The sequence below is a fragment of the Balaenoptera borealis genome (genome assembly GCF_965194805.1).
Source record: "Balaenoptera borealis genome assembly, chromosome: 1".
Classification (NCBI taxonomy): Eukaryota; Metazoa; Chordata; class Mammalia; order Artiodactyla; family Balaenopteridae; genus Balaenoptera; species Balaenoptera borealis.
Genome location: NC_138860.1, coordinates 189,546,835 through 189,573,166, shown reverse-complemented (window position 1 = coordinate 189,573,166; position 26,332 = coordinate 189,546,835). Strand labels below are relative to the sequence as shown.

The following is a 26,332-nucleotide window of genomic DNA, read 5'->3' as shown; positions in this document are numbered from 1 at the left end:
ACCCCCAGGGCAAGGAGGAGCCGGCCAGAAAAGCCACAGCCGCGAAAACAAGTTCGCTCCGCCCGGTCCAGGGCGCGGGGATTCAGCCGTGGGACGGCTGCGACGTCAGCGCCCCCGCCTGGGCCGTGGGGACCCCAGCCCCACAAAGGGGCACAGACCCCAAATCCCAAAGGCGAAAGAGGAGGCGCCAGCCGCCGCCGCCCATCGCTACCAAGGCCGTCAGCCCCTCCCCCATCCGCCGGGGCGACCCCTGACCTCCCCCGCCCCCGCGGAGACCGAGGCGCTACCGCTCGCGCCGCCCCTCCCCCACCGCCGAGCCGGCCCGAGCCCCCGCACCTCCCCCGCTCCGGAGGTCTCAGGTCCCGGAGCCACCGCCTCCGTAGACCGGGCACCCGCCGCGGAGCTCTCTGGGGGTTGGAGTCCTCGAGGGGACCTTTGTGCGCCTCAGCCGCGGAACGGGGGACTACGACTCCCACAATGCCCCGCGCCCGCTCCAGCGCCACGCCCCTTCACCGTCGGCTTCACGTCGCCCCCAGACTACATTTCCCGACAGCCCTCGCGGCTCTCCCGCCCTCCCTCCGGAGACTCGAGCCGAACTGGGCGTCAGGTCGGGGAGCCGGTCGGGTTCCCGCTCGCCGTCGCCGCCGCCCCCCCCGCAGCGACTCTCCCGCCTCTCCAGTCGCGCTGGTCGCGGGAGCTGCATCGACAACTCTGCTCGGCTGTGGAGCCGCCGGCCTGAGAGTACAGTGCCCGGGACGCGACACACCGAGCCCCTCATCATCTCCAGTCGGGGCGACCCCTCCCGGGTCCGCCCTCGCCCTACGCGGCCGCCGGAGCCCCCGGCCCCGAGCGGCCCCGCGGCCCAGCGCCCGCAGCTCGGCCCCTGCACTCCCGCTGTCGCCGCCCCCCACCCTGAACATGGATTCCGACTCCTGCGCCGCCGCTTTCCACCCGGAGGTGAGTGAGAGCTGCTCCCCGATAGCCCCTAACCGCCCCCACCCCGATCCTGCGCTCCCGGAGCCGGACCCCCGCCGGCCGAGCGCCGCCCTCCCCTCCCCCAGCTATCCTTCGTCGCCCCCCGGGTGCCCAACCCCGCCCCCCACTCGGGTCCGCTCCCGGTCTTCCCCGCCCGCCCTCTTCTCGGTGTCCCTTTCGCGGGTGTCCGCGTTCTCCCGGCGCCGCTTCCCTCAGGTTGCCGCGACCACCCCTCCCCGGCCTTGCGTAGCCCGGGGACCTGTCTGCGCCCCCGGCCCCTCCCCGCCGGCCTGGCTTACCCTTTCCCCGCCCCCGGGGACTCTGTCCGAGCCGCCTCCGCCCCGCGCTTCCGCTTATCGGAGGAATCCCCCACCCCCTCCCGGAGGGGCTCGCGGCCCCCTCGGACGGGGACTCCGTTCCGCGCGCCCCCGCCTTCTCCCCTAATCCCCCGGGCCCGGTGGCCCGCGCCCCGCCCCCTAACTCCCGCTCGGCCCCCGCCCCCTCCGGCTGGGGTGGGGGAGGCTCGTCCTTCGGGGTCCCCACCCCCGCGGGGGCCCGAGCCTTGCTCCCACCCCGCGTGCGCTCGAGTCCCCCTCCGGGGCCCCCTCCCCCGAGCTCGACTCGCCCCGCCCCGGCTCCCCCTCCTTCCGGGGATCGGCCCTCGGTTCTCCCGGCCGACCCCCGCCCCGCCGCGGTCCCCTCCCCCTCCCCAGGCCCGCCGAGTCCGGGGTGCGGGTCTGGCCGCGGGCGGGTGGGGGAGGGGAGGCGGCGCTGATCGGGCTCGTCCGCCGCGCTGCCGCCTCGGGGGCTCGCGGGGCCTGCCAGTACCGGAGCCCGAATCGTGCCCGGCTACTCGCGCCCCCTCCCCCGCGGGATGGGCCCCGCACCTTCCGGGGCCGAGTGTCGGCGGGGGGCGGTTTCCGCGGGAGGGCGGGGAGGGGGCCGCACCGCCATCTGCTTTTCCTACAGGCGGCGGAGCCAGGGCGGCGGGCGCGGTAGGGGCGGCGCGGCTTCCCCGCCCCGGACCCGAGGCCCCCGCCGCCTTCCATTCTGCGTCCGTCCCGGCTGCTGACCCACTTCTGCATGTTCCCCGCCGAAATAAAACTTCTCCCCGAGAGTTTGAGGGCCGCGGCCCTCCCACCCGGCCGGAGGGAGGGCGGTCAGTTCTTCCCGGGGAGGGGGCAGGCTCTCCCCCGCGCAGGAAGGGCTGGGCACCGCGCGGACTCCGGCGCTCCGCTGACCTGCGCGGCCCTCGGGGTCCGGGCGGCCGAGGGGTGGGGTCAGAGGTGGTTTGCTAGTACCGAGTTGAGAAAATCAAAAGAAGTGTAGCCCTTGGAAGGAGACCTGCGGCCAGCAGGCCTGGGCCGCGCAGTTTTCCGGGCGCGCTGGGCTGGGACGGGCCCGGGAGCCCACCGCCTCATTTCCTCCCCCCCCCTTTCACTCTACCGTGGAGCGGGCCCTTAGGCTCTGGAGGTGTTAGCCGAGCTCCTAAGGATGGGCTTGGGGTGGGTGATGAAATGCTTGCAGAAAATCTGAGTGCGCTAGTTGAATGAACCGAAGTGAAACACAGTTGCTTTGCTTAGGAGCAAATAAGAGCTTTTTCTCCTGGAGCTCCTCTCTTCCTCTGGAGGAAATCTGTTCTTGTCGAGGGCGTTTCTTGCTTGAATGGGGATGGGACACACAAGCCAAAACTTCTAGTATTTCATCTTTAGCGTGCAAATGGTAGTAGCAGGATTGTTTCTGGTTTATTCTCTGAGTTGGGGAATATTTGGGTGCCTGGCCCCCGGATGTTGGAGCAATGGAGGGACCAGCCGGGGAAGTGTCTCCTCTGGAGGAGAGAGCTGGGTAGGAGGAGGGGCTCTTCACGCAGCCCTGGCTGGGGAGGGGTCAGGTGAGATTCAGGTCCAGGGTCCCAAGTCTGAACTCTGAATGTTAAGGAGTAGTTGACTTTTGAAGTCACTTAAAAGACTTTAGTTACAGCTGCAGCAGGAACTTATTTTCAAAGTGGAAAATTTGTGGCAAAAAAGGCTCTTGATAGGCCTGTAGAAACTAACAGATAATGTCAAAAAAAAGCCACATGAGTGCTAAGAAATAGACTTTTGTGCAAGCTTTTATCTCCTAGCCAGTTTCCCAGTATTCTTGGCATAACATCATAATACCCTCTCTTTCAACTTCTGAAAACAGTGTTCTTTCTTGACCCAAACTTCCATTATCTTGTTCTAGAGTGTCTGTAAATCTAGAGTGTGTTTGTGAGTGGCAGCTCATAAAAGCCCCAGCTTGCCTAGTTTTGTTTCTGCTACCCCACCTGTACGTGTCTGCTTTCAAACGCTCTCTCTTTCCTCGCTTGTTAACAGGAGTACTCCCCCAGTTCCAAGAGGCGCAGGACCGTGGAGGATTTCAACAAGTTCTGCACCTTTGTCTTGGCCTATGCAGGCTACATCCCTTATCCGAAGGAGGTAATTTTCAGCACTTTTGACTTCTTGCCAGCAGCAAAACCAGAGTGACAAGGTGGTGGCTCTGGAAGGGGTTCCCTGGGACGACTTGAGTCAATAGTCGGGCAGAAATCTATCTTACAAAGTTGGACCAGCCTGGGAAGTGGTGCAGGCTTGTCTCGAAATAGTTTGATAAACTTTCAAAGTTTGCTTACAAATAATGTATTTGATGTCTGCCCATTCTTGGTGGCCAATACTTATCAGGGGCTTACTATGGCCAGGTGCTCGTTTTGGGCCGTTGTAATGATACGCGGTAGGAGCTATTATTTATGTCCATTTTATTTTATTTGTTGTTTGTTTATTTTGGCTGCACTGCGCTGTGTGGCTTGCGGGATCATAGTTCCCCCGACCCGGGATCGAACCTGGGCCCCGGCAATGAAAGTGCCAAGTCCTAACCACTGGACTGCCAGGGAATAACCTATTTATCTCCATTTTAAAGATGAGGACACTGGGGCACAGAGAGGGAACTCCTTATCCTGGGTCACAGGCTAACCGGTGGTGGAGCCTGGGGTTCAAGCTGATCAGATGGTCAGGCCCAGTCCACCCTGCCCTGCCTGGCGGGTGGCCTCCCGGTTGCTGTGCACACCACATTGCAGAATCTTCAGGGACTCGTGGCCAAAATCCCATGTAAATGAAGACATTTTTCTTTTCTTGCTGAGAAATGGGAGGACTGTGGACCAGCACTGCCATGGTGCTCAAACTTCAGGGGCTTCGTTCATATTATGTAAGGCTAAAGAGAAAGGAATCCAGTGTTTCTAGGAGGCCAAACCCAGCACTGGCTTATTGTTTCTGTCACCAGCTAGGTGGATAATGCTTGCATCGTGCCATGCAGAACGTTGCCACTATTTGCAAATAAAAGTGCTTGACTGATCTGAAGGAACCATAGAGTTGAACTCACTGCTTTGGGGCAGTAATTACCTACTTTGATTTTGCAATATTTTGAGACGTCAGAAAATCCTCACAGTTATTTTACATTCACTTAATTAAAAAAGTACATCCTTTGGGAGGACAGATTGAGGGGAGATTGTACAATCCGGAAAGATAAGAGTGTGGGCGTCTTCAGCACTCCTTTCACAGATGTGTATTATTAACTAAGTTCCTGACTCGGGCAGGGGGAAGGTTTAGCAAGGGCTAGAGGGTCCCCCTTGTGGGTTCATGTTCTAGCTGGAAGGTCACACTAAAGAACTAATGACACTGTTCCTAAAGAATAATGCTGGTGAGAGCTGGGAAGCTCCAGTGCATTTCCCACGTTTGCAGGCCTGACCTGGCTGGGGGCCCTGGGGAGCTCTGCTCTGGGCCAGCTCTTGGTGCTGGGGGCTGGTTGGGATAATCGGAACCCGCCACCTTTGTCTCTGTCCTTTCAGGAACTCCCTTTGAGGAGCAGCCCCAGCCCTGCCAATAGCACCGCTGGTACCATTGACAGCGATGGCTGGGATGCTGGTTTCAGCGACATCTCGTCCACCGTGCCCTTGCCAGTGTCTGACCGCTGCTTTGGCCACCTGCAGCCCACCCTCCTGCAGCGAGCCAAGCCCAGTAATTTCCTGCTGGACAGAAAGAAGACTGACAAGCTGAAGAAGAAGAAGAAGAGGAAGCGAAGGGACAGTGACGTGCCCGGGAAGGAGGGCTACATGGGGGGCTTGCTGCAGCTGGAAGCCGCTGACCCATATGCAGAGACCCCCACGAGCCCTACCCTGCAGGATATCCCCCAGGCCCCTGGCGACCCCTGCTCGGGCTGGGACTCTGACACTCCTTCCAGTGGATCTTGTGCCACGGTGTCACCGGATCAGGTCAAAGAGATAAAAACTGAAGGCAAACGGACTATCGTCCGGCAGGGCAAGCAGGTGGTATTCCGGGACGAGGACAGCACCGGCAACGATGAGGACATCATGGTGGATTCAGGTGAGCGGCCCCTGAAGGACGGCGTGCCACGGGCGGGTGGTCAGACGAGGGGATGGTAAGAGGGGTCTCAGCGCGGTCCCTTCCTTGGAGTGTGACAGTGGAGCGTGCCCTACCACCTTCAGGGGAAAAGGTGCAAGATAGTGGATGCCAAGATGTTTAGGAAGGGGTGATCACAGCTGAGGACAGCTGAGATTCCAGAACAGACCTCGAAATGTAAAAATAACGCAGCTCGTAAGTAAACACCTCGCAGGTAATTCCTGGTGCCACACGTTTCAGTGCCCTTTTTGTGCATTTGCTGCATTTTCAGAGAGGGGAGTATCGCCCTTAAGTGAAGCTTGAAATCTGTTTCACCGCAGCTCAGCTGCTCTGTCCTGTTGGAGAGCGGCTTTCCTGATGGAGAGGGGTTGTGAGAAGTTTTCTCCCTCCTCTTACGTGGTTCTCTCCTTTCAGATGACGACTCCTGGGACCTCGTCACCTGCTTCTGCATGAAGCCATTTGCTGGCCGCCCCATGATAGAGTGTAATGAGTGCCATACCTGGATTCACCTGTCCTGTGCGAAAATCCGGAAGTCCAACGTTCCGGAAGTGTTTGTCTGCCAAAAGTGCCGGGACTCCAAGTTTGACATCCGCCGTTCCAACCGGTCCCGAATGGGCTCCCGGAAGCTGTTTCTGGACTGACTCCTGGAGAGCGAGGAGACTGTGGGCGAGGAATCGGAAGGGACGATGGGCCTGCTGGCCCTGGTCTTAGTTGAGCACAGAACTCTCAGCTCTGGTGCGGGCAGACCCCTGCCATTCAGGTGCCTAAGCGAAAGGACCAGCTGTCCAAGGTATAAACTGTACATAGCCAGTGACTGAATAAAATCCTCGTGGGCCAAAGCTGCTGCTAGAGCTGTGTTCTCTGTAGTGGAGGTGGACTGCACACCCAAGCGCAGTGGGTTTGGTCCAGCTGGAGATGAGGGTACGTGGTAGTTGTGAATTCTTACTCTCATTGTTAACAAACTCCCGCCGACTGGAGCAAGTGCTAGCTGTTACTCCTGCTTCCGCTGTGTTGGCGAGCGGAGATGTTCAGTTTCCCCGGCCTGTTTATGAACAGCCATACATGTAAGCTTCTTCTCGAGTGTAAGTCTTTTGCCATAGGTGTCTGTACAGCAACCATCAAAGCTGCCCCTCCCTTAGTGGTCTGCCCTCTCCCCTGCCTTGGGGGCTGCCCGCTGGAGTCCTCTGGTCTCACCCTGAGAGGAGCCTGGGGGTGGGCTAGCTAGTGACCCCCAGGTTTCCTTCTGTTTGTTAAAAGGGACAGTATGCAGCTGCTTCTCTGTGGAAAGGGGGGTCAGTTCGGGGGGGTGGTCAAGGTGGCCCGTGTTCATAACTCAGTTTCCTGTTTTGCACGATGTAAAAAAAAACCTGTCTTTTTGCACGAAATAGCCAAAAGTATTGGTATACTTCTGCCTGGGTTCCCCTTCTCTCCAGTTGGCTTCTGAGGGCCTTGGGGGTGCCCAGCAAGCTGTTTTCAAGCGAGGGGGCACTCGGATTCTCTCCTTGTCTCTCTCCCTCACTTTTTTCTAGTAGCAGCATTAAAGGTTAGGCAGTCACTGGGGAACCGTGTTCCTCTACGTAGTGGGGTAAGGGAAAATGGGGAGGAAGGCCTCTCCGATGGGTTATTCTTAGTATGCCCCTCATACAGGCTGGCCTGCTGGTTCCATGGGGCAAGGTTAGGACTTCTGAAGCCTTTTTTTTGGTTTGAAGTGGTGAGTGAGTGATATGGTAACATCGGTCTCCAGGAATGTACCACACTGAACTGTGCAGAGTTCCTTAGATCTAAACTAGGACCCTGGACTGGGGAGACCCCTGTGCAGGCCAGCTCTGGAGAAGCCTGGGAGTTTGGAGCCCCTGCAGGCCTTTGCTTGAGGGCAGTGTGGCCCGGGACACTGGTGGTTCTGGGGCTCGAGGGAGAGGGAGGGCTTCAGCTGTCTCTGAAATTGACATTGCTCTTTAGCAGTTCAAATACTCGTTCTCAAAAATGTTTTTTTTGTAAATCGATGGGTATGTTTTCATAAACATTGTTTCTTATAAAGCGTGAAAAGGGAAGGATGCCCAAGTCAGTCATATTTATTTACATCTAGATGGACTCTCAAAAAAAGGAAGTAGAAAAAAAAAAAAAAAAAAAAGATGGACCCTCAGCCTCTCTGCTGGGGGCTTCTCCACATGGTCCCCTTGTGCAGGGCCACCAGGTGAACTTGGTCCACATTCTCTCACTGAAGCACCAGGGGGGTTGAACTGTAACTGGCTAATCAGAGCCTATATTTTGTCCTAGTATCTTTCATGGTTGACCAGCCAACTGCCTTTTTGTTGTATTTTTAATTCTGTTGCTTCTATTAACACAAAAATAGAGAGAGTTTCTGAAACCCATTTTATTGTGAAGATCCCCAAGGGAGAAGTTCTGCTGTAGAGAAAAATAGTAAGAAGCTGGCTTAGAAACAACCTTCTCCTCAGACAACTGTCTGGCTCTGACTAGGGCAAACGTCCAGGAAAAGCTGGAGAGGAATTTGCCAAAGATCTGCCCCATGACATTGCCTGTCCCGTGTCTTCACCATGAGAGTAGCCAAAGTTTCAAAGTGTTTCTCTCTTTAAAGAAAAAAACAAAACTCCGCAAAGTTTTTTAAAGTGTGTTTAAGAATAGGTGTGATTTTAGAGTGGAACTGCCAACCCTGGCAATTGCCATATTGCTCTTAGAAGAGTCAATTCCTGGTGACGCCTCTGGAAGGCATTTGATATTCATCTCCATTTCTGTTTCCTTCATTTCCTTTTTGTTCTTTTGACAGGTTTACCCCTGTGGCTGGTGTCTAAGAAGTCAAGACACCTTGGTTTTTCTGTTAGATTGAGCTGGGCAGCTGCAATCAGCTTTATGCAAATTAGATACGGCCCATCTAGGGGCTCCTGGTTGGAGGCTAATGGAGTAGGGGGAGGGAAAGTTGTCACCCCAAAAGTAGGCCCCTCCCGTTGACTTTGGCCAGGCCAGACACTTAACATCGTTTACATGGTTCTGCGTAATTATAAAGCTTATGTGTATAAAGCGAAGCTGTTTCTGTGAAACTGTATATTTTGTAAATAAATATATTGCTACTTTGAGGTTCATGTCTAGCTTCAGGTGTTTCTGTTGAAAGACTGTTCATCACCACCCCCAAACCATGATTAGTGAAGTGAAGACTTGGGAAGTCAGAGTCTAAGTTTGGTTTAGCAGGATGGAAAATGCTCACAGCCCTTAATATACTTTTCTAGTAAATTCTCCAGAAACAAACCGCAGTAGGAATGACAGGAATAGCTTTCACAGTTTCTTCATCCCATTGTGCATTAGCTTAAATCCCAGTGAGTGGTTACCCTGCATTGTAAAAGCTGCAGCCTCCTCAGGTTCTGCAAGCGGGATTAGCGTATCCCCCGCCCCCCGCCCCGGGTGCTCCTTCTGCCCTTTACATTTGGGGGTCCCAAGTGGCTGAGCCAGTTCAGTCAGTCAGCTGCGTCTGCCTTAAGAATCTGGTACCAGCTAGTGGTCAGCGAGTACCTCCTCCTGTGACGTCGGAGCTGCCAAAATGTGTGAATCAACACCTCTTAAAATCTTGAACATACTGGCCTAAGTGGGTGGTGAGCCTTGTCCAAGGCTGTGGGTGGGTGTGAGGCTCCAAAGGAAGGAGGTGAGGGTGACGGGCATCAGCGAACTGGGGTGAAACCTGCACCGGCCAGCCCAGTTGGGGGTGTTGGGACTGAGTTGGGCCCAGAAGCACCCCTTGACCGCGGGTCGCGGGCACTGCGCGAGACGCTAGCCGCGGAGCAGAGCCCGGCTCGCCTTCACTCGCCAGCCTCCTTGTGGGCCCCACCCCGCCCCGCCCCGCCCCACCCCGCCCCGCCCCGCCCCACCCCTCCCCGCCCCGCCCCACCCCTCCCCGCCCCGCCCCACCCCTCCCCGCCCCGCCCCACCCCTCCCCACCCCTCCCGCAGGCCCCTCCTCTCCTACTGGCTGTGCCCCGTTCGAGGCGCTGCCGCGCCCGGCAGGCCCCGCCCCAACCGCTCGCTCCACCTCCACTGGCCAGTCCCGCCCCGTCTCATGACCCCTCCCCTCCTGGTGTCCCTGCCCCTCCCGCAGGCCCCGCCGCCGCCATCTTTGTTAGGGGCAGCCGGGCCTGGTGTTTGGAGATGCCGAAGTCGTGCGCAGCCCGGCAGTGCTGCAACCGCTACAGCAATCGCAGGAAGCAGCTCACCTTCCACCGGTGAGGCGCGGGGGCCCGCCTCGCCCGGGCCGGCGGCCGCGGCCCCCGCCGGAGCCCCAGGCCTGGCGCGCGGGGGGTGGGGATGCCGGGGCCGCTGCCCGGCCCCTGGCAGGCCCGAGGGCGTGCGGCCAAGCCCTTCGCGGAGGGGCGGCGGCCCGGGGACCGGCGAGGTCCCAGCCCGGGAAGCCCGGCGCCACCTCGGCCGCCTGGGCGCGCGGGGAGACGGTCGGAGAGGCTGAGTAACCTGCCCGCCGGCGCACAGCCTCCCGCTGGTCCGGGGAGCCGCGCGCGGGTGAGGCCGCGGCGGGCCTGGGGCGCGCTCAGCGCTGCGCCCCTGCGGTTACTTGGCGTGCGTCCCCTCCGCGGCCCGGGGACTGTATCTCGTTCTCAGATGCTGCCCGGAACGTAGTAGGTGTTCAGTATTTGCTGCGTGATGAGCGATGCTGACGTCTCTCAGGTGTGCGGTGCTCGCATCTCCCGGCCTCATGCCGGGAAGGAAGGGTGGGGAGGAGGAATGAGAACGTTCCAGCGGGTGGGCGCGCGGGGCTGGGACCTCGGGCTCTGCGGGAGCCCCGGGAGGACGGCGGAGCTTTTGGAGTCAGTCCCTGCGCGCCCGGCGCGCCCCGCATGCCGGACCGGCCGAGTGAACGGCCGCCTGCCCATCGGTCGAGCGTCGCACGCTTTCTTTTAGGTTCCAGCCACGGCGCCTTCCTCTGTCCTGTTCAGAGCGGGACTCCAAAGGGCTGCCGCTGTCCTGTCTCCACTTGCTCTCCTCCTATTAGCGTTTTCTTTTTCGAAGTGAATGTGTCTCTTGAGATGTAACACACAGACGGAGAAGTGCACAAATCATGAGCACACAGCCCAACCAGTTTAACAAAGTGAACAGCCCGTGTGACTGCCGTGAATTTAGAACATCACAGCCCCCACGAGACCCCGACCGCTCCCCCTTCCAGCCCCTCATCCTCCCAGTGCCCAAGGGTAAGGCGGACTGCTTTGGCCTGTCTGGAACCTCGCTGAATGGAATCACAGGCTGCACTTTTTCCTGTGCTTTGCTCACGTTGTGCCTGTGAGCCCTCCATGTTGCCGGCGGCAGCAGCGTATCCTTTTCATTGCTGTATAGTGTTTTAGGAAGGTGTTTACCAGAATTGACTTGTTCTACAGTTGAAGGGCATTTGGGTGCCTCTCTTCTTTGGCCATTACGGGCACATGGCTCTGGGCATTGTTGCTGGGTCTTGCCTTCCAGCACCTGTATCCACAGGTGTTAGTCGGGTGTGTACCTGGGGGTGGCGTTGCCTCTGGTTTTCTCCCATTCCAGTCAGACTCTCACCCCCACCACTCCCACGAATGAGCTCTGTCATGTCCCCAGTGGCCCTTATGATGCCACGTGCAGTGGTGCCTCCTCATCTGAATTGATCTCTCTGCAGCCTGTGACCCAGCTGACGGCTGATGCCTTGAGACCCCCTCCCACCTGGCTTCGAGGACACCTCTCGGCCTCTTTCTTTGTCACAGTGTCCCTTCTGAGTCCCCTTGGCTGGATCCTGCTCATTTCCAACACCAGACAGACGCTGGAGCACTTCAGGGCTAGGGCCATGCCCCTGTCTGGCCCCTGTCCATACTCGCTCCCCAGGGTGCCCATCTCACTCAGGCTCATGGCTCTGCCACCCTTACCTGGGCACGGGCCCACAGTGACATCTCCAGACACGCATGTCCACCTGCCACTCGTTCAGCACTCAGACATGTAAAAGGCACCTCAAATTTAACATCTAACATATAAAACCAAACTGCTGACCCCCCAAAGCTGCCCCTCCCACTCCCCCGCAGTCTTAGTACGTGAAACTCCCTCCTCCTCTGCTTCGCGGCCCACAGGCAAACCTTACTGCCTGGTTTTCACAGTACATCCCAGATCTGCCCGCTCCGCACGCCCTCCTGCCGACACCCTGGTCCCAGCCACCTGGGGCGCGGACTCACCCGTCACCCTCTGCCAGAGCCTCTGGGAAAGCCCCTTCTGCCCGAGGCCCGCGACCTCCTCTTGTTCTGTCCCAGCCAGACCTGCCCGCGGCGCCCCTCACACCTGCCGGGCCTTGGCGCTTGCTCTTCCTCCCGACACCGCGCGGGCCTCTGTCCCGCCCCCTGCAGCCTCTGCTCCGATGTCACCCCTCAGGTGGCCTTCCCCGACCACTTCCTACTGCTTATTCCTGCACAGTCCGTGTCTGTCTGGTGTACCGGCTGTCTCCCTGCCCTAGATTATAGGCTCCGTGAGGGCGGGGCTGTTTCTTCCACTCCTGCTTCCCCGGCACCGGAGCCGGAATGGAGGCCCACCTGGCGGCCTACCTGGCAGATGTGGCTCGGGGAGCAGCTTGCTTGGGCTCTTTGGCCACGTTCACAGTCTCAGGATGCCGCCGACAGCCGCGACGGAAGCTTCCCAAAGTAGATGTGGTTTAACAGGGCGAGGCTACTGAATTTTCCAGGCTGTCCAGTAAAATGCCGTGTGGGGATGTGAAAGGCCCCTGGGACCCTGAAGGGCTGCGTTCAGCCCCGCGAATCCCTCGCGCCTCCTGGTTGTGCCCTCAGGTTCCCGTTCAGCCGCCCGGAGCTGCTGAAGGAATGGGTGCTGAACATCGGCCGGGGCGACTTCGAGCCCAAGCAGCACACAGTCATCTGCTCCGAGCACTTCCGGCCCGAGTGCTTCAGCGCCTTTGGAAACCGCAAGAACCTGAAGCACAACGCGGTGCCCACGGTGTTCGCCTTCCAGGGCCCCCCACAGGTGCGCGCGGCCGCGGGGCCCCGGCGGTGGGTTGGGCGCAGGGCGCAGGTGTCGTTTGCGGGGACAGCGGAGGCCGAGGACTGCAGCCAGGGCAGCGCTGGCAGGCCTCGGCGTCCGGAGCCCAGCAGGCCCTGCCCTGCGCTTCAGGGAATTCGCAATTTAAAGCTGCTTTAAAAATAAGTCGCGCTTCACAACAGATGCCGTGGAAGCAGCTGACGGGCGAGGGTGCCGAGAGCTCGGTCCTTCCTGTGTTTCACTTTGGCCTCACGTGGGCTCAAGGGCGGCGAAGGCCTTCCCGGCCGCGCCGCACTCAGACCTCGTCCGCCTCTTGCTCGTTGCCAGCCCGGGCTCGGGGGCCTGTGGCCGAGGAGCCGGAGGCTGGGCCACTGCCACCCGGCAGGTCCCCGCTAAGGTCCTCCTGTGGCTGCTCCGCGCCGGCTCAGAGCCCCGTGCAGGGCACAGGAGGACGATGGTGGCGGCAGGCGGAGCGCTGGAGGGGACAGGGACAGCGGGGCAGAGGCTTGGCGGTGGCGGGGATTTGGGCGCACTCAGGAGCAGCTCAGGCTGGTTGGAGGGCGCAGGGGCCAGTTGGTGACGGGCTTGGACAGGTGGTAGGTTTTCCGGGGAGGCCCGTGGGCAGGGACATGGCTTTGGAAGGTCCCTCTGGCTGGCAGCTGGTTCGGAGGCCACTGTGGCATCGCAGGTGAGGGCAGTCACAGTGGCCTGAGCCAAAGGTGGGTGCTGTGATGGGAGGGGGATGGAGCGGGCCGACTTTGCAGACCTGGTGGGCTGAGAGGGAGGTGGTCCGGGAGAGCAGGGCTCTGGGCCCCTGGGGACTGGGGGTCCCAGATTCCCTGAGGAAACGGTCCTGTGCACGTCCCGATGGGACGCCGGGGCGGACGTGTCTGGTGGGGCAGGATGTGCAGGTTTGGCCCAGAAGGGCTCACGGCAGGACAGTTGGAGCTCAAAGCCGTGAGGCGATCATAGTGAATCATAGTAAATCCTTACTGTGCACCCAGTCTCAGAGGGAGGGCCCGAGCGGGGCACCCACTGGAGCCTGGGAGGCAGAGTAGCAGTAGGACACACACAGGGCCTGCAGGTACCCATGCTGGTTTGTTTTTATTGGGAACGAGAGGGAGGGAGCTGATGGGAACCCTGAGTTCCAGGGCGCAGGGAGGGGCAGGCGGCCGTTTGCCACTTGCCAGCAGACACGCCCGGAGCGCCCTGCCCTCGATCTTCCCTTTGCCCGGTCTCTCGGCCTCCCCCTCCCCAAGTCCAGGCTCCCAGTGCCTGTAGGAGCCCCCGCTGCCGTCCTTCCTGTCCTGCCCCTCGCTTTCTCTGGCACCTGTGAGCACCTGCCCCAGTGGAGGCTCCGTGCAGGCCGGGCTCTGCTCCGCTGCTTTTATTGCCAGCATCCAGAACGTTGCCTGGCACCGAGTAGGTGCTTAATGCAGGAGTTTTTGGTTTTTTCTTTTAAACATGGACGGCCTTTCATTTTATATACACATTTCATTGTGGTAAGAACACTTAACATGAGATCTGTTCTCTCAACACACTTTTAAGTGCACAACACAGTGCACTACAGTATCGTTGACTGTAGGCACAGATGTCGTACCACGGGGCTCTAGGACTTACTCATTTTGCTGACCTGAAACTTATGTCCGCTGGTTAGGAACCCCGCACCCCATCCCGTTCAGTCAGTGTGATTACTTTCACGCCTCTGTGGTAAATTGCTTGCCCTGAAGTCAGCGATTACAGGTTAACAACTGGGGGGGTGTTTGTGGTCCTGCTCCTTAGCGCCTCCGGTGCCTGGGGGTGGGGAGAGTTGGTTCTGGCCCCCGTGGCCCCAGCTCAGCTCTGACGAGGCCCTGGGGGCTGCAGGCTCTGGGCTGGATGTTTCCCACTACGCGGCTGCCACTCTGAGTCACCTACTGTGCGCCTTGAAGAGTGCCAGGCCCTGGGGCAACACGTACAAATCAGACAGGTCCCTGGCTTCACTGGGCCTCTGACCCGAGATTGGGAACATCTTCGGAGAAGGAAGGGAGCCGGGGATGGTGAGAGGAGAGCTGGGCTGGGTTCAGGGCGCAGTTTACTTGAGCCTCATCCGGCGGAGCGTGAGGACAAAGACACACGAGGCCTGGTGCGGGCTCTCGGGCGCGGATCTCCTGCCCGTACCCCGGGGCCCGTCTGCAGCAGCTCCGTGTCTCTTGCAGCTGGTGAGGGAGAACACAGACCCTGCCGGCCCGAGTGGAGATGCTGCCTCCGAGAAGGGAAAGGTGAGTCTGCCCTGCTGGTCACCGAGCGCTCGGACTGAGCCGCTGCACCTGCCCGCCAGGCTGGCCTGCTGGGTTTGGATTCTCTTGTTTCCTAGAAAAGGGACAGCCAAAGCCTCCCGTGCTGCCTTCTTCCTGTTCAATATCAAGCAGTGGCAGCTGGTCACGTCCGGCTCCTGCTCCGTGTCTAAGGGTCTGACCCCAGGCCGTGGAGGAGGCTGGCTGTTCTGCAGGCGCCCCGGCTGCCCCCGGGTGGTGTGAGGGGACCACTGGCGGGACAGACAAGTAACAGCCGGGGAGGATCCGCTTCTGTGCCAGTCAGTGGCCTCCTCTGCCCTGTCGTTCCCAGGTCCTCCCTGAGACGGGGGCCGGGGAGGGTGGCCCAGGGAGGAAGGTGGACGCGACGCTCGAAGCGCTGCAGCTGCCCCCGGACGCTGGAGGCCCCGGAGCACAGGTGAGGCCGGGCCAGGTGCGAAGGCAGCATGTGGCTGGTCTCAGCTCGAGGGGATTTGCTTCAAACAGAAGGAAGAAAACATGCCTGAACCAGAGCACCAGGACGTGTAGCCTGGATTCAGACCTCACCCGTGAACTGAGCTGCGACTGGGCAGCTCTGGGCTTCGGGAGGGCTTGGGGAAGTGCGTCCTGCCGCCCTGGCCGCTGCTTGTCTCTCACTGACCTCTGTCCTCAGGTCCCGCCACACAGACCGGAAGCCACTGGGGTCCCTGGTCAGCCGGCCAGCCCCACACAGCCGTCCGATCACAGCTACGCCCTTTTGGACTTAGACGCTCTGAAAAAAAAACTCTTCCTGACACTAAAGGAAAATGAAAAGCTCCGCAGGCGCCTGAAGGCCCAGAGGCTGGTGATGAGGAAGATGTCCAGTCGCCTGCGTGCCCGCGGCGTGGGGCAGCCGGGACTCCAGGCCAGGCTCTGGCCGGGGCAGCAGAGCTGAGCCCGCCAGCTGGGCCTTCTCCGCCGAGCCACCGGGAGGAGGGGCAGTGGTCTCGGGGCTCTGGCCGTGGGCGGACCTTTCGGTCCTGCCCTGACATGCGGCCCGTGCCACCTCGTGTGAAGTGTAGTGGCCTCGGGCTGGGAGGGGCGGGGCGGGGCCGTGAGCACTACAGCTGGTCCTCCCTCCGGCACAAGCTGGCCGAGCATCCTCGGAACCACAGCCTGAGGAGCCGTCCTGGGCCAGTGTGGCTGACCCTCCCCAGAGGGGACGGAACGCGTCTCCTTGAGGGGCAGCTGGGCCCAGGGGCGCCGGCACCCTCCAAGGCAGCGAGTGGACCCCGTCGCCTGGGCGGCCGGCTCTCCAAGTGGCTGAGGCTGGCTTCTGTCCTAGGAGCGCCTCCCTGCCCGGCCAGGCGTGAGTGAGCAGCGTAATAAAGTGTCTTCCTACGCTGCGCTGCGCGTTTCCTCCTTTATTGAAAAACAAGGGCGCGCTGGCTGGAGGTTCCCTCTCCTGCCGCGCCTGGCCGCTCCTGACGCCGCCTGCCTGCCTGCTTCCTGTTGCAGGGCCAGCAGGGCATGACCACCTTTGACTACCAACAAAAGGTGCCTTTAGTTAAAGAAAACAGGAATCCTAGCCTATGTGACCTCCTAACTTGGACTCCGTTTCTCAGGCAAATGTGTGACACAGAAAACTGATCTGCAGCTTCAAGTTAAGCCTTGTGGTTCAAAATGTGGTTTGCACCGTAGGCATAAAGGGCGGAACGAGGCCTGTGAGGAGGGGCGCGTCCCTCATTCCGCTCACTCCTGAAGTGAACGCAGACGCACGGAAACGCTGCCCCTGGCTCTCAGGAAAGGTTTATTGTGGTAAGAGAGTGTCCCCTGTACAGTGACCTGCCCGCCGGGCAGGGACACAGGCTGCGGCCGAGGTCGGACTCCGCTAACGCGACGGTTATTGCATGATGTACATTCAGAGCAGCAGCTCGCAGGAAACCTTTTTGAAGTGGAGATAAATAGTACAGAATTGGACAACCTGAACTGAGTTTTAAAAGTGGAGGAAGGGGGTTATGAGTGATTTCTCCGGTACCAGCGTCGGGAGTGAAGCCTGATTTTGACAGTAGCTGCGGAGCGGCTGTCAGAGCCACCAGCAGCCAGGCCTCTGCTCCCCCGGTAACTTCACAGGCCAGGCTGTGCAGGAGGCTCCTGGTCCTGAAATATTCTGCATCCACAAAAGAGGCAAGTGAAGGAGGGGGGTCCTGGGAGCAGACACCCAAAAGGGGGTCCCGGTGAGGAAGAGCTGGACTGGCCAGGCGTGGGAGCAGCTGCGCCGCCTGCCGGAGCCCCGCGTCCCCTTCTCCTCCTGAACTCCGCGCTCTAGTGGGGCTGAGCTGTGTGGGGCGGGGCGGGAAGCATCGCATTTTCCTGCGAGGACACGGGTGGCTCCTGGGACCCGGAGTTCCACCCTCTGTCCCAAGCCAGGTGCCAGTGGAATGGCTTGAGTTCTGGGAGGGGAAAAAAAGAGACTAATTTCCAAAACCATTTGTTCTCAGATAAAAAGCAGATTTATAAACCCACACAATCCTCTCCAGATTCACTTAGTGATATTTCAGCAGGAAAAGGTGGTTTTCAGGAAGCTGACCGAACAGATGCTCACTTGACTGGGAGATTCTGCTCGTGGGGACTCCTTCCTTCCACTTCGTTTTCCACGTTCAGTGTGGATTTCAGGAAAAGTAGTTCACAGTCCTATGCGTGAGGGCAAGGTGTTCATAAGTACCTCACGGCAGACCAAGAGCTACTGGGGGGGGGTCACAGCCGGCACGCGTGCTGAGGAACCTGGGGAGGGACCCGGAGGCTCCAGGGGCCCAGGGCCCTTCCTGGCAGGACACGATCCTTGGGAACAGACACGGGCTGTGCTGTGGTTCCGGTCCGGGTGGGGCTGCCTCAGTCCTACCTACAGCACCGGGAAAGCGGGGTGCCTGCGGGTCCCTTCACATAATTGATACAGTGCCACCTTCTACAGAAATACATAATAAACACATCTGACGTCTGGAGTTTTTTCCTGTTTCCAAATTTGTAGACTCCCAGGGAAAGGTTTTTTTTGTAGCCTCGTTTAAATCTGGTTTCTCAAGCGGTTTATCCATCGGCATCAATTCTGTGAGCTGTGAAAGAAAAGACAAGCTCAGGGCGTCGGAGGGCAACTGCTTCCATGCCTTCTTTCCACTTTGGGGGTTTGGCCATCACCAGACCAGAAGCTGCCGGCCTGCGGCCGAGCAGAGTACAAGCTGCTGAGAATCGCCTGGTTCAGGCACACAAACGAGCAGCTGCGTCTGCTTCCTACGCAGCCGCCCGAGCTGCAGTTTCCAAGCACAGAGCTCACTCCAGTTCCACCTGGGAGAGGGCTGACCCCTCCCTCAGGGCGTCGCTTCCCGGCTCCGAGCAGGTCGCGATGCCCAAGCCTGCTGCCCCCCCGGCAGAGGACACAGGGAAGGCGGCTGTCGCCCCTCACTCGGAGCTCCACGAGGGCCTCCCGAGGCCCGGGCACAGGGCGGGTGACGGCCAGGGGCAGCTACTCACACTGCTTCGGTATCCGGAGCGTCTCGCTGTCGAGCGCCATCACCTGATGCAGGACACCTCGGAACTGGTAAAGCACTTTCAGGTTCTTCTCTTCGCCCACACATGGGTCATAGAACCCAGGCAGCCCGGCCTGTAACGAGCAGACAGAGTCTCACTCGAGGCGGTGGTTTAAAGCCCAGCAGCACTGCCGTCTGCCGCCACCTGGAGGAGCAGCGTGGAAGGGCCTGGACTTGCCCTCGGGAGCGGCCCACGGAAGATGCAAACTTGGGAGCTTGAGGAAAAGAAACGAGAATTTCAAAAAGCTGCCTGTTGAGTCCTAGACGTCGCCCTCCCAGTAGGCCCCTTCTGCCATACTAAACAGCACCTCTGTCTTCACAGAAGCCCCGCCGAGGTGGGGAGCCTAGCAGCCTGTTCAGGGAACGAGGGCGCTTTGGCCTGAGCTCCTCTGCGCTGTAACTCGCCTCCATCACCCACGCCCCGGGCCCCACCGTGAGCCTCAAACATGCTACGGGCGCCCTCACGCTCCTTCTGAAACGAGGCAAGGCATAAGCAGAGTGTGTGCTCCCGGGGGCAGGAGGTATGCTTTGCTTGCTGGTGTACCTGGCGCACGGTAGGGGCTCAGTGATACCTGGCAACGAACAGATGAACAAATGAAGTCAACGGCTCCAGTGTGGCTATAACTTGGGTGCTGGGCAGCGCCCCACAGTGAGCGCGGCAGCACGCGAGGTTCCGCTGCAGAGACACGGCCCCTGCGAGGGGCCGCCGTCCGTCCCTCTTCCCCAGACGCCCTTCCTGTCTGAACCCCGGGGCCCCCGAGCGCCCACCTTGGAGGCCTCCGTGAGGATGAGCTTGGAGTCCTTCACCAGGCACTGCAGGGGCACAGTCACGTCAATCACCTTCACCTTCTCGCTCTTCTTGCTCTTGTCGTTGACAAATTTCCCGTACCAGGCGTTGACGATGATGAGCCCTGAGGACGGGCTCGGTCAGGGTGGGGCGGCCATGGCGGGCGGCCCCCTGCGCAGCCGGGCTGCAGGGACCACACGCTCCTGTGAGACCCCAGCGCCCACCCCGTCCCCAAAGAGGCCAGGCCTCCTCACCCATTCTGGACTCTTCGGCCTCGATTATTCTTCGGACAGATTCCTGCATCAGCTGAACCTGCAAAGAACAAGGATGCCACCCTCAGGGCCTCCCTGGGCTCCACCTCTGAGAGCCACGGCCGCGTGCCCGGTGCCTGTCAGCCCTGCCCCGTCCACTTCTCCGGGACATCGCTGCTATCATAGGTCATGGAAAAACAATTCACTCAAAGGGAAGAAAGAGGACAATCCCCACCACTTAAGAAAACCCTCTTATGGGACTTCCCTGGTGGCGCAGTGGTTAAGAACCCGCCTGCCAATGCAGGGGACGTGGGTTCCAGCCCTGGTCCCGGAAGATCCCACATGCCGCGGAGCAACTAAGCCCGTGCACCACAACAAGAGAAGTCACCGCAATGAGAAGCCCGTGCACCGCAACGAAGAGTAGCCCCCGCTCGCCGCAACTAGAGAGAACCCACGCGCAGCAATGAAGACCCAACGCAGCCAAAAAAAAAAAAAAAAAGACTAAATGACCAAGGAAGTTGTTGGGGAAGAAAAGCCTGAGACCTGAGGCCCCTGAGACCAGCATACAGGGTGTGAAGCACTTCCCCCCACAGCCCTGGCTTAAGAAGCGTGGGCTACAGAAGAGTGGCCTGTGCTCTGCACGACGGGCAGAACAGTCCCAGATGCCACCATGGAGCAAAGGACCTGCAGGGTGATGGTGATGCAGCACTTACAGCAGCTTCTGCCTCTTGTTTCTTCTGCAGGATGTTGGTGGCTGTGCTTTCCCTTTGCTTCTCCAGCTCCCTAATGCAAGAAAAAGAAGCCACACGCGAGGAGCGCGGCGTTAGCGGCAGGGAGACAACAGGGCCCCTGGCTGGACCTGCGCCTGCAAACAGCCTGTGATCTTACTGCGCTCCCCGTTCTAGAACTTTAAACAATATTTCCAAGACGAGCTCAAGTAAATGTGTTCATCCCAGGCCTGTGCGGCTTCCCTGTTGTCCCCAGACGGCTCTCCCCGCCCTCTTCCGCGGAGCACACGGGAAACCCAGCACTGTAGGGGGGGGGGGCTCCACACGGCAAGAATCGCAGGAAAGGGGTCGGGGAGAAGGGGAGAATCACAGGAGATGCCACCAACCTGGCATCATCACATGACCCTTTTGACGGGGACACTGCATACTACCTTAGACACATCCATGTCCTTTGCCAGGGCAGCACGCGCCTGTCCCATCAGACTTGACCCAGCACATTCTCTGCTCCAAGCCTGAAGTCTCCCGGGGCATTAGGACCCTGAGCTCTAATGAGTCAAAGGCTAGAGGGGCCCCAAGAGGAGAGTCATGCCTTTCTCCCAGATTCTCTAAGCTCAACGAGTTATTAAATTAGATCATTATAAAGTAACAAATCTAAACCACCTCTCAGATTTAATGTTATGCTAATGGATTATCTATAAGAAACTGCAAAGTAAGTTATATCTCGATGACTTCTAAGACTATAGTTAACGCATGCCTTGTATGTAAGAACTCAGAACCCAATCTTCTTGAATTCAGTGCCAGGAAAAGAAATGGTTAGAATGAGAAAAAGGAAAACTTTCCATTTCTGTGGTCATGGTTTATAGTCCCAACAGTTTTGTAAACTAACTCTAATTCTTTCTGAAAGTAGGAAATGTGGGTTAACAGTAGTACTGCTATGAACTAACGACAAGAACTAGTTAACATTTACTGAGGACGTGTTACGGACCAGACACCATGGTAATAAGCACTGTACACGGATTAACGCATGTCATTTCCTAACAGCCCTCCCTGTGGGGTGGGTTCTATCATCTCCACGTTACAGATGAGGAAGCGGAGCACAGCGCGGTCAGTGGTGTCCCCGCCATGTGCTGTGAACTCACTTCTCCTTCTGAGCCCTGAGGTAGGGTCTGATGACCAGGCGGTGCAGAGCGAAGTAGAGCACGAGGGGCCCCACGGTGGCGTAGAACACGGCGCTGGGGAGCAGCTGGTCCGTCAGGTGAATGGGGAAGAAGTAGGTCTGACTGGCCCTGTTTAACCTGAAAACAGAACAAAGCCGAACGCCCACATGAGTCAGGTTCCCAGGGGAGGGAATGGGGTCTCAGCCCCAGGAAGAGAACCTCTCCATACACAGGACTCCAGGAGGAGGAGGAGAGGTCTGATGCTCCAAAGTCCACTCCCGGGTGGTCCCCTGTCCCAGGGTTTAGCCGCTGGATCTGATGTGAGTGACGGAAGAAAGGTCTCACTACTTGCTGACCACAAGCAACAGACTAACGCCCGACCAAAGTAACCGCGGCCTGAGGAGACAGGAGTGGCCGCTCCTCCAGGGGTCCTTTCTGCTTTCAGCGATGGCTGAGTAGTTCCTACTGGACCAGTCATCCCACAGACATCAACTGTAAACTCTGGATCACACATAACAAACACCTTCAGGGACTGGATAGCAGCCAAGGGCAGAAGAATGGAATGGCACTGGTGAATTTCCTGATATTTTTTTAAAAACAGCTTTTAGCCTGAGGGCAATTCTTAGTCTGTACCATATGGATGATTAAAACTGGAAAGAAGGGCTTCCCTGGTGGCGCAGTGGTTGAGAATCTGCCTGCTAATGCAGGGGACACAGGTTCGAGCCCTGGTCTGGGAAGATCCCACATGCCACAGAGCAGCTGGGCCCGTGAGCCACAATTACTGAGCCTGCGCGTCCGGAGCCTGTGCTCCGCAACAAGAGAGGCCGCGATAGTGAGAGGCCCGCGCACCGCGATGAAGAGTGGCCCCCGCTCGCCGCAACTAGAGAAAGCCCTCGCACAGAAACGAAGACCCAACACAGCCATAAATAAATTAATAAAAAACAAACAAACAAACAAACAAAAAAAACTGGAAAGAAATCTGCAGTCCCATTGGACTGAAGAACCAGACCTCAGAGTTTGGGGCAACCATTGCAGCTGGGAAGAGGGGGTCCCCCAGAAGGAAAGTCCCAGGTGGGGAGTCCCAGGTTCTGTGTATAAATGTGCCACAGGTCTCCAGAGAACTGTGCCTCATCGGTGGCCCCACCGTGGGGGTGAGGGAGGAGAAGGGGCTGGGATGCAGGGGACCCGACGGCTCCCTGTGCCCTTTCTTAAATCCCGGGCGTCCTCAAATCTCATCTGAGAGGGAGGTGCCTGATGCCGGCTCTGGCCTCAGCTCCGCAGCTGAGACGTGGTCTGCTTCCTCTCGCTCACCAAGTCCCTCTTCAGTGCCAGGCTGTGTTCCAGGCGGCAGGAGTACAGAGAATGACGGAACAGACTAAGTTAAAGTGCTTCTGATGAGGGGCAGCGGGGGATGGATGGCCTGTCAGATGGAGATGGGTGCAACGGAGGACAACAAACAGGACAAAGGGGAAGTGGACCGTCTGGGGTGAGATGAGGGCAATTAGGTGACATGCGCAGAGCCCGGAGGGCACGGAAGGAACCAGCCACGTGGTTGCCGGGGACTGGGGAACGGCAGGTGCTGAGCCCAGAGGCAGGAGCACGCTCGGTGCGGCCCCAGGGCAGCCGGTGTGGCTGGGGTGGGGCGACCAGGGGGCAGAGAGGAGAGTGAGAGGCCAGACTGCGGAGGGTCCTGAGGATGCCGGCTTTGCCCTGAGTTGAGGGAGTCGCTGAGGGCTTCAAGCAGAAGGCTGACATACACGGCTTAGAGTTTAAAAGACTGTCTGTGTGGAGAGCAGTGTCCCAAGGGTGAAGGAGATCGGTCAGGAGGACGCTAGTAACTCCACGAGACGGGGGCCGCAGAGGTTGTGAGAAATGGTCAGACTGAGGATGTGCTTTCAGACGAGAGCCAAGAGGATTCCGATGCATTCAGTTCGGAGTGTGGGGGAAGGGTGGTGGAGGTGAGCTCCAGGGTTCTGGACAGAACCAGTGGAAAGATGGAGCACTGAGCACTGAGGTGAGGAGACTCCGGACACGGCAGGCTTTGAAGGGCACGTGTGACCGAGGGCAGGGGGGGGAGGACCGGGACTGGAGATGTGACACGGGGAGGCTGTGAGGTATCTGAGGAGAGATCTGGGAAAGGATGAGGGATCTATGAGCTGGAGGTCTGTGGGGAGGGCCAAGCTGGAGCCAGAACTGTGAGCGTCACCGGAGCCCGAGGCTACTGAAGCCAGGACGCCGGATCAGACCGCCGGCGGGTGAGTCTAGGCCGACCAGGGCCCGACAGCGGGGCCTCTGCTGAGAGGCAACCAGCCAGACAGGTGAAGCCAGAGGCAGCTCAGCAAGGCAGGCAGGCAGGGGGAGACAGGGTCTGTGTGCAGGTGGGAAGGATCTGGCAGAGAGAACCCGAAGCTGCTGCGCCGGTGACCACACGGTACACGTCACACCGTGAGGGCCGCAGCCGGGTGGGTGAGCGGGCGTGCGGGGCCCGCACCGGACCATCGGGGAGGCAGAGGGTAGTAAGAGACAGGCGGGGCGGAAGACGGGCCGGGGGGCACAGGGAGGTTCTCTGAGGCAGAGACTCGGACCTCACTGAGCGAACGTCAGGCTTCTGGACTCCTCGACATCTGCTTACACACCCCAGACAGAAGTGACCGCATCTCTAAGACCAGAATTACAAAGCAAAGTCTCTTTCTTCCTTAATGTAGGTGAAGCCCAGGTGAGTTACAAGGTGACAGATAATCCCTGGCCAGAAAGACTTGAGTTCAACATACTTGACTTTGAGAGAAACGCCCTGTGGGACTCCAACGCTGACAGCTGCACCTAAAACACTGTGCCTGGAGATCTTCCTCTCTGCTCCGTACTCCACCACTGTCCCGAAGAAGCCTGCCCTGCAGGAGCAGATCGCAGTGAGCGAGCGAGGGCCCCTCCGCTTCTGGTCCCTCCCGGGTCCCCCGCGGTCACCACGGGCAACCGTCACTCAGCCAGAGGCCGGGGCCCCTACCCCCAACTCTCTCTTGCCCTCCCAGCCACCCACAGGGAGGACGTTCACCACTGACCCCTGGGTCAGTGAACAGAAGAGAGTCAGGACACCGGGCCCTGGGCACGACTGCAGGCACCTTACCGCAACCAGCGCCACTGCCAGAAACCCCTACACGGATCAAGCGTGTGCCCGCGTCAGCCCGGCCGGGACTCACTTAAGGGATCCTTTCACGCGAGTCTGATCGTCATCCTGGAATTTGTGCTGATAGCTGATCAGCGCGAAGGAGTGAGGGATTCCAAGCTGGGGAGACACAGAGGGAAGAAAGAAGGCAGCTGAGACTGAAGTAAGCAGGGTTGCCCTGTCCCACAAAGCGTGTGAAAATTTGCCAGGAGCCAATGTTTAAAAACTGGGAGATATCAAATAAAAACCGTTTTCTGACTTCCCATGAAAAATAAAAACTCCTGCACACACACCGAGCCTGCGTTGTCACGGGGCAGCGGCTGCCCGCCAAGGGGCAGCTGCTCACTCCCCGCGCTCCAGCCTGGCCACCGTGGCCCCTGAGCGCACGACTCTGCTGCGGGGCCACTTACTGACCACGGCTCGCTCCCACCCCGATTCTGTGGGCTTCTCTCACCAGAAAGGTGAAAAAGGCCTTTTGCTTTAGGGCAGTTGGAACACAGCTCCCGCGGGGACCTGAGAACAACAGTGTTTCAACTCCTGAGTGTGGGTGGACAGAACCCGCCCTTCGGCCCTGTGGGCGCTGGATTTGGGGGTGAGCAGGGGGAGGGCGGTCAGGGGCCCACAGAGGGGCTGGAGGAGGGTCCCCCTAGAGCTGTCCTCACCTGCAGGGCCACAGTGAAGTGGCTGGTCTTGGTGTCCCGGACGATGCTGGTGTTCATGGCCGACTGGATGCCCCAGCGCCACTGCAGGTAGCCCACCGTGTTCTTGTCCAGGTTCCGGGCCAGGACAGTGGTGAGGCCAGGCCGGATGCCACGGGACGAAAACTGCAGAGCACAGTTTGTCGTCACAAAGCTGGGGGGGACACACAGAGGGAAAGGGTCCTGGATGACAGTGGCCGCAGCCGTGCTTGGCCCCGTCCTCTCCGCCAGCCCACACCCTGCTCGCCATCACTCCCACGGCTCCCCGCCCGCGATCCAGGGAATCTGTCCCGTTATCCACCCGCCGAGTGGCACTCCCCACCCCCATCCCATTCCAACTTCAGCTACAGCCAAAGAGGCACCTGCATGTCTGCGCTCCTAAACCAGCAGATCCAATCCTGTCGCAAGTCAGAGCCACCTGCGGAGGTTCCCAAGCTTGGCTGCACGCTGGACTCACCTGGTGAATCTGAAAACACCGATGGTCGGCTCCTGCCCCCAGGTGTGCTGACTTATAGACCTGGTGTGGGAAAAGCTAGCCAGGTGACGCAAACGTGCAGCCAGTCTTGAGAAGCCCTTATCCAGGGCTCACCCCAGACCAATGAGGTCATTCTTTTTGGGTGGAGGCCCAGGCATCAGTGCAGTTTTCAAAGCTGCCCTGCCATCCTGATGTGTACCCAGGGCTGCAAAGTATTGACCGAAAGCTACTTGAGAAGCTAGCAAACCATCCCCCGAAAGGTCTCTGAAGTTGATTTCCGAGGGAGTCAGCCCCATCTTCTGGATAAAAAGGGGTATGTCACTTCAACAGCAAAGGAACTCACAGCACTTCACTCAAGCCGCTCAAAGACGAGCAAACAGCTTGCCTCCAGCGAACAGCCGTCATACACTAGATGCCTGTTTCCTTCCTATGCTCTGGAGGCCTCGCTTGTGCCCCTAAAATAATAATACACGTGGTAACTCTGATGACATTTGCTCCTGTGCTCGCAGACCTCTTCCCAAGGTCACACGAATGAGGAATCAACTCCTTGCTGTGCAAAGGCCCCCAACCCAACCTTGTCCGCTTTATCTGACACTCCAGCCACACGGGACGGCAGCCACGTTCTTCCCCTCTAGCCACACTGGGGTCATTCGGGGGAGGCAAGCAGGGAGAGGAGAGATAAAAGTCACCCTGTGACTTTTAAAAGAATCAAAACATAAACAATGAGATCTCTGTTTAATCAAAGTAATACGATTTCGTATTTTTCTAGAGCGTGTCCTAGAGAGAGAGAGAGAGAGACAGACTCTGGGGCCAGAGCAGCAAGTCAGGCACCGCCCT

The 26,332-nt window shown here is 59.0% G+C and overlaps 3 protein-coding genes across 6 annotated transcripts in view; 2 read left to right on the top strand and 1 right to left on the bottom strand.

Moving 5' to 3' along the window:
- The first annotated feature begins 467 nt into the window (after positions 1–467).
- On the top strand, positions 468–8,500 carry PHF13 (PHD finger protein 13). Its single transcript, XM_082390737.1, has 4 exons — positions 468–957; positions 3,330–3,431; positions 4,832–5,366; positions 5,817–8,500. Exons 1-4 carry the CDS (start codon positions 478–480, stop codon positions 6,041–6,043), a joined length of 1,344 nt encoding a protein of 447 aa, XP_082246863.1. The 5' UTR covers positions 468–477; the 3' UTR covers positions 6,044–8,500.
- A 977-nt stretch (positions 8,501–9,477) lies between these two features.
- Positions 9,478–16,064, top strand: THAP3 (THAP domain containing 3). 3 transcript variants are annotated; one of them, XM_082390826.1, is made up of 6 exons: positions 9,501–9,627; positions 10,019–10,084; positions 12,199–12,391; positions 14,605–14,667; positions 15,014–15,118; positions 15,353–16,064. In XM_082390826.1, exons 2-6 carry the CDS (start codon positions 10,068–10,070, stop codon positions 15,611–15,613), a joined length of 639 nt encoding a protein of 212 aa, XP_082246952.1. In that variant the 5' UTR covers positions 9,501–9,627; positions 10,019–10,067; the 3' UTR covers positions 15,614–16,064. The 3 variants fall into 3 exon arrangements, with proteins under 3 accessions (XP_082246951.1, XP_082246953.1, XP_082246952.1); XM_082390825.1 differs by lacking the exon at positions 10,019–10,084 and having other exon boundaries at positions 9,478–9,627; XM_082390827.1 differs by lacking the exons at positions 10,019–10,084; positions 15,014–15,118 and having other exon boundaries at positions 9,478–9,627.
- A 387-nt stretch (positions 16,065–16,451) lies between these two features.
- The window catches only part of DNAJC11 (DnaJ heat shock protein family (Hsp40) member C11), a 66,329-nt gene continuing 56,448 nt past the window's right edge, over positions 16,452–26,332 (bottom strand). Inside the window, exons 8-16 of one of the 2 annotated variants that reach the window (XM_082390684.1) lie at positions 24,985–25,174; positions 24,357–24,442; positions 23,934–24,050; positions 21,145–21,300; positions 19,991–20,060; positions 19,281–19,338; positions 19,008–19,150; positions 18,184–18,313; positions 16,452–17,768 (exon numbers count right to left, since the gene is read on the bottom strand). In XM_082390684.1, coding sequence (XP_082246810.1) covers positions 17,743–17,768; positions 18,184–18,313; positions 19,008–19,150; positions 19,281–19,338; positions 19,991–20,060; positions 21,145–21,300; positions 23,934–24,050; positions 24,357–24,442; positions 24,985–25,174 — 976 coding nt within the window. In that variant the 3' untranslated portion in view covers positions 16,452–17,742. The other variant, XM_082390685.1, reaches the window with a different exon arrangement.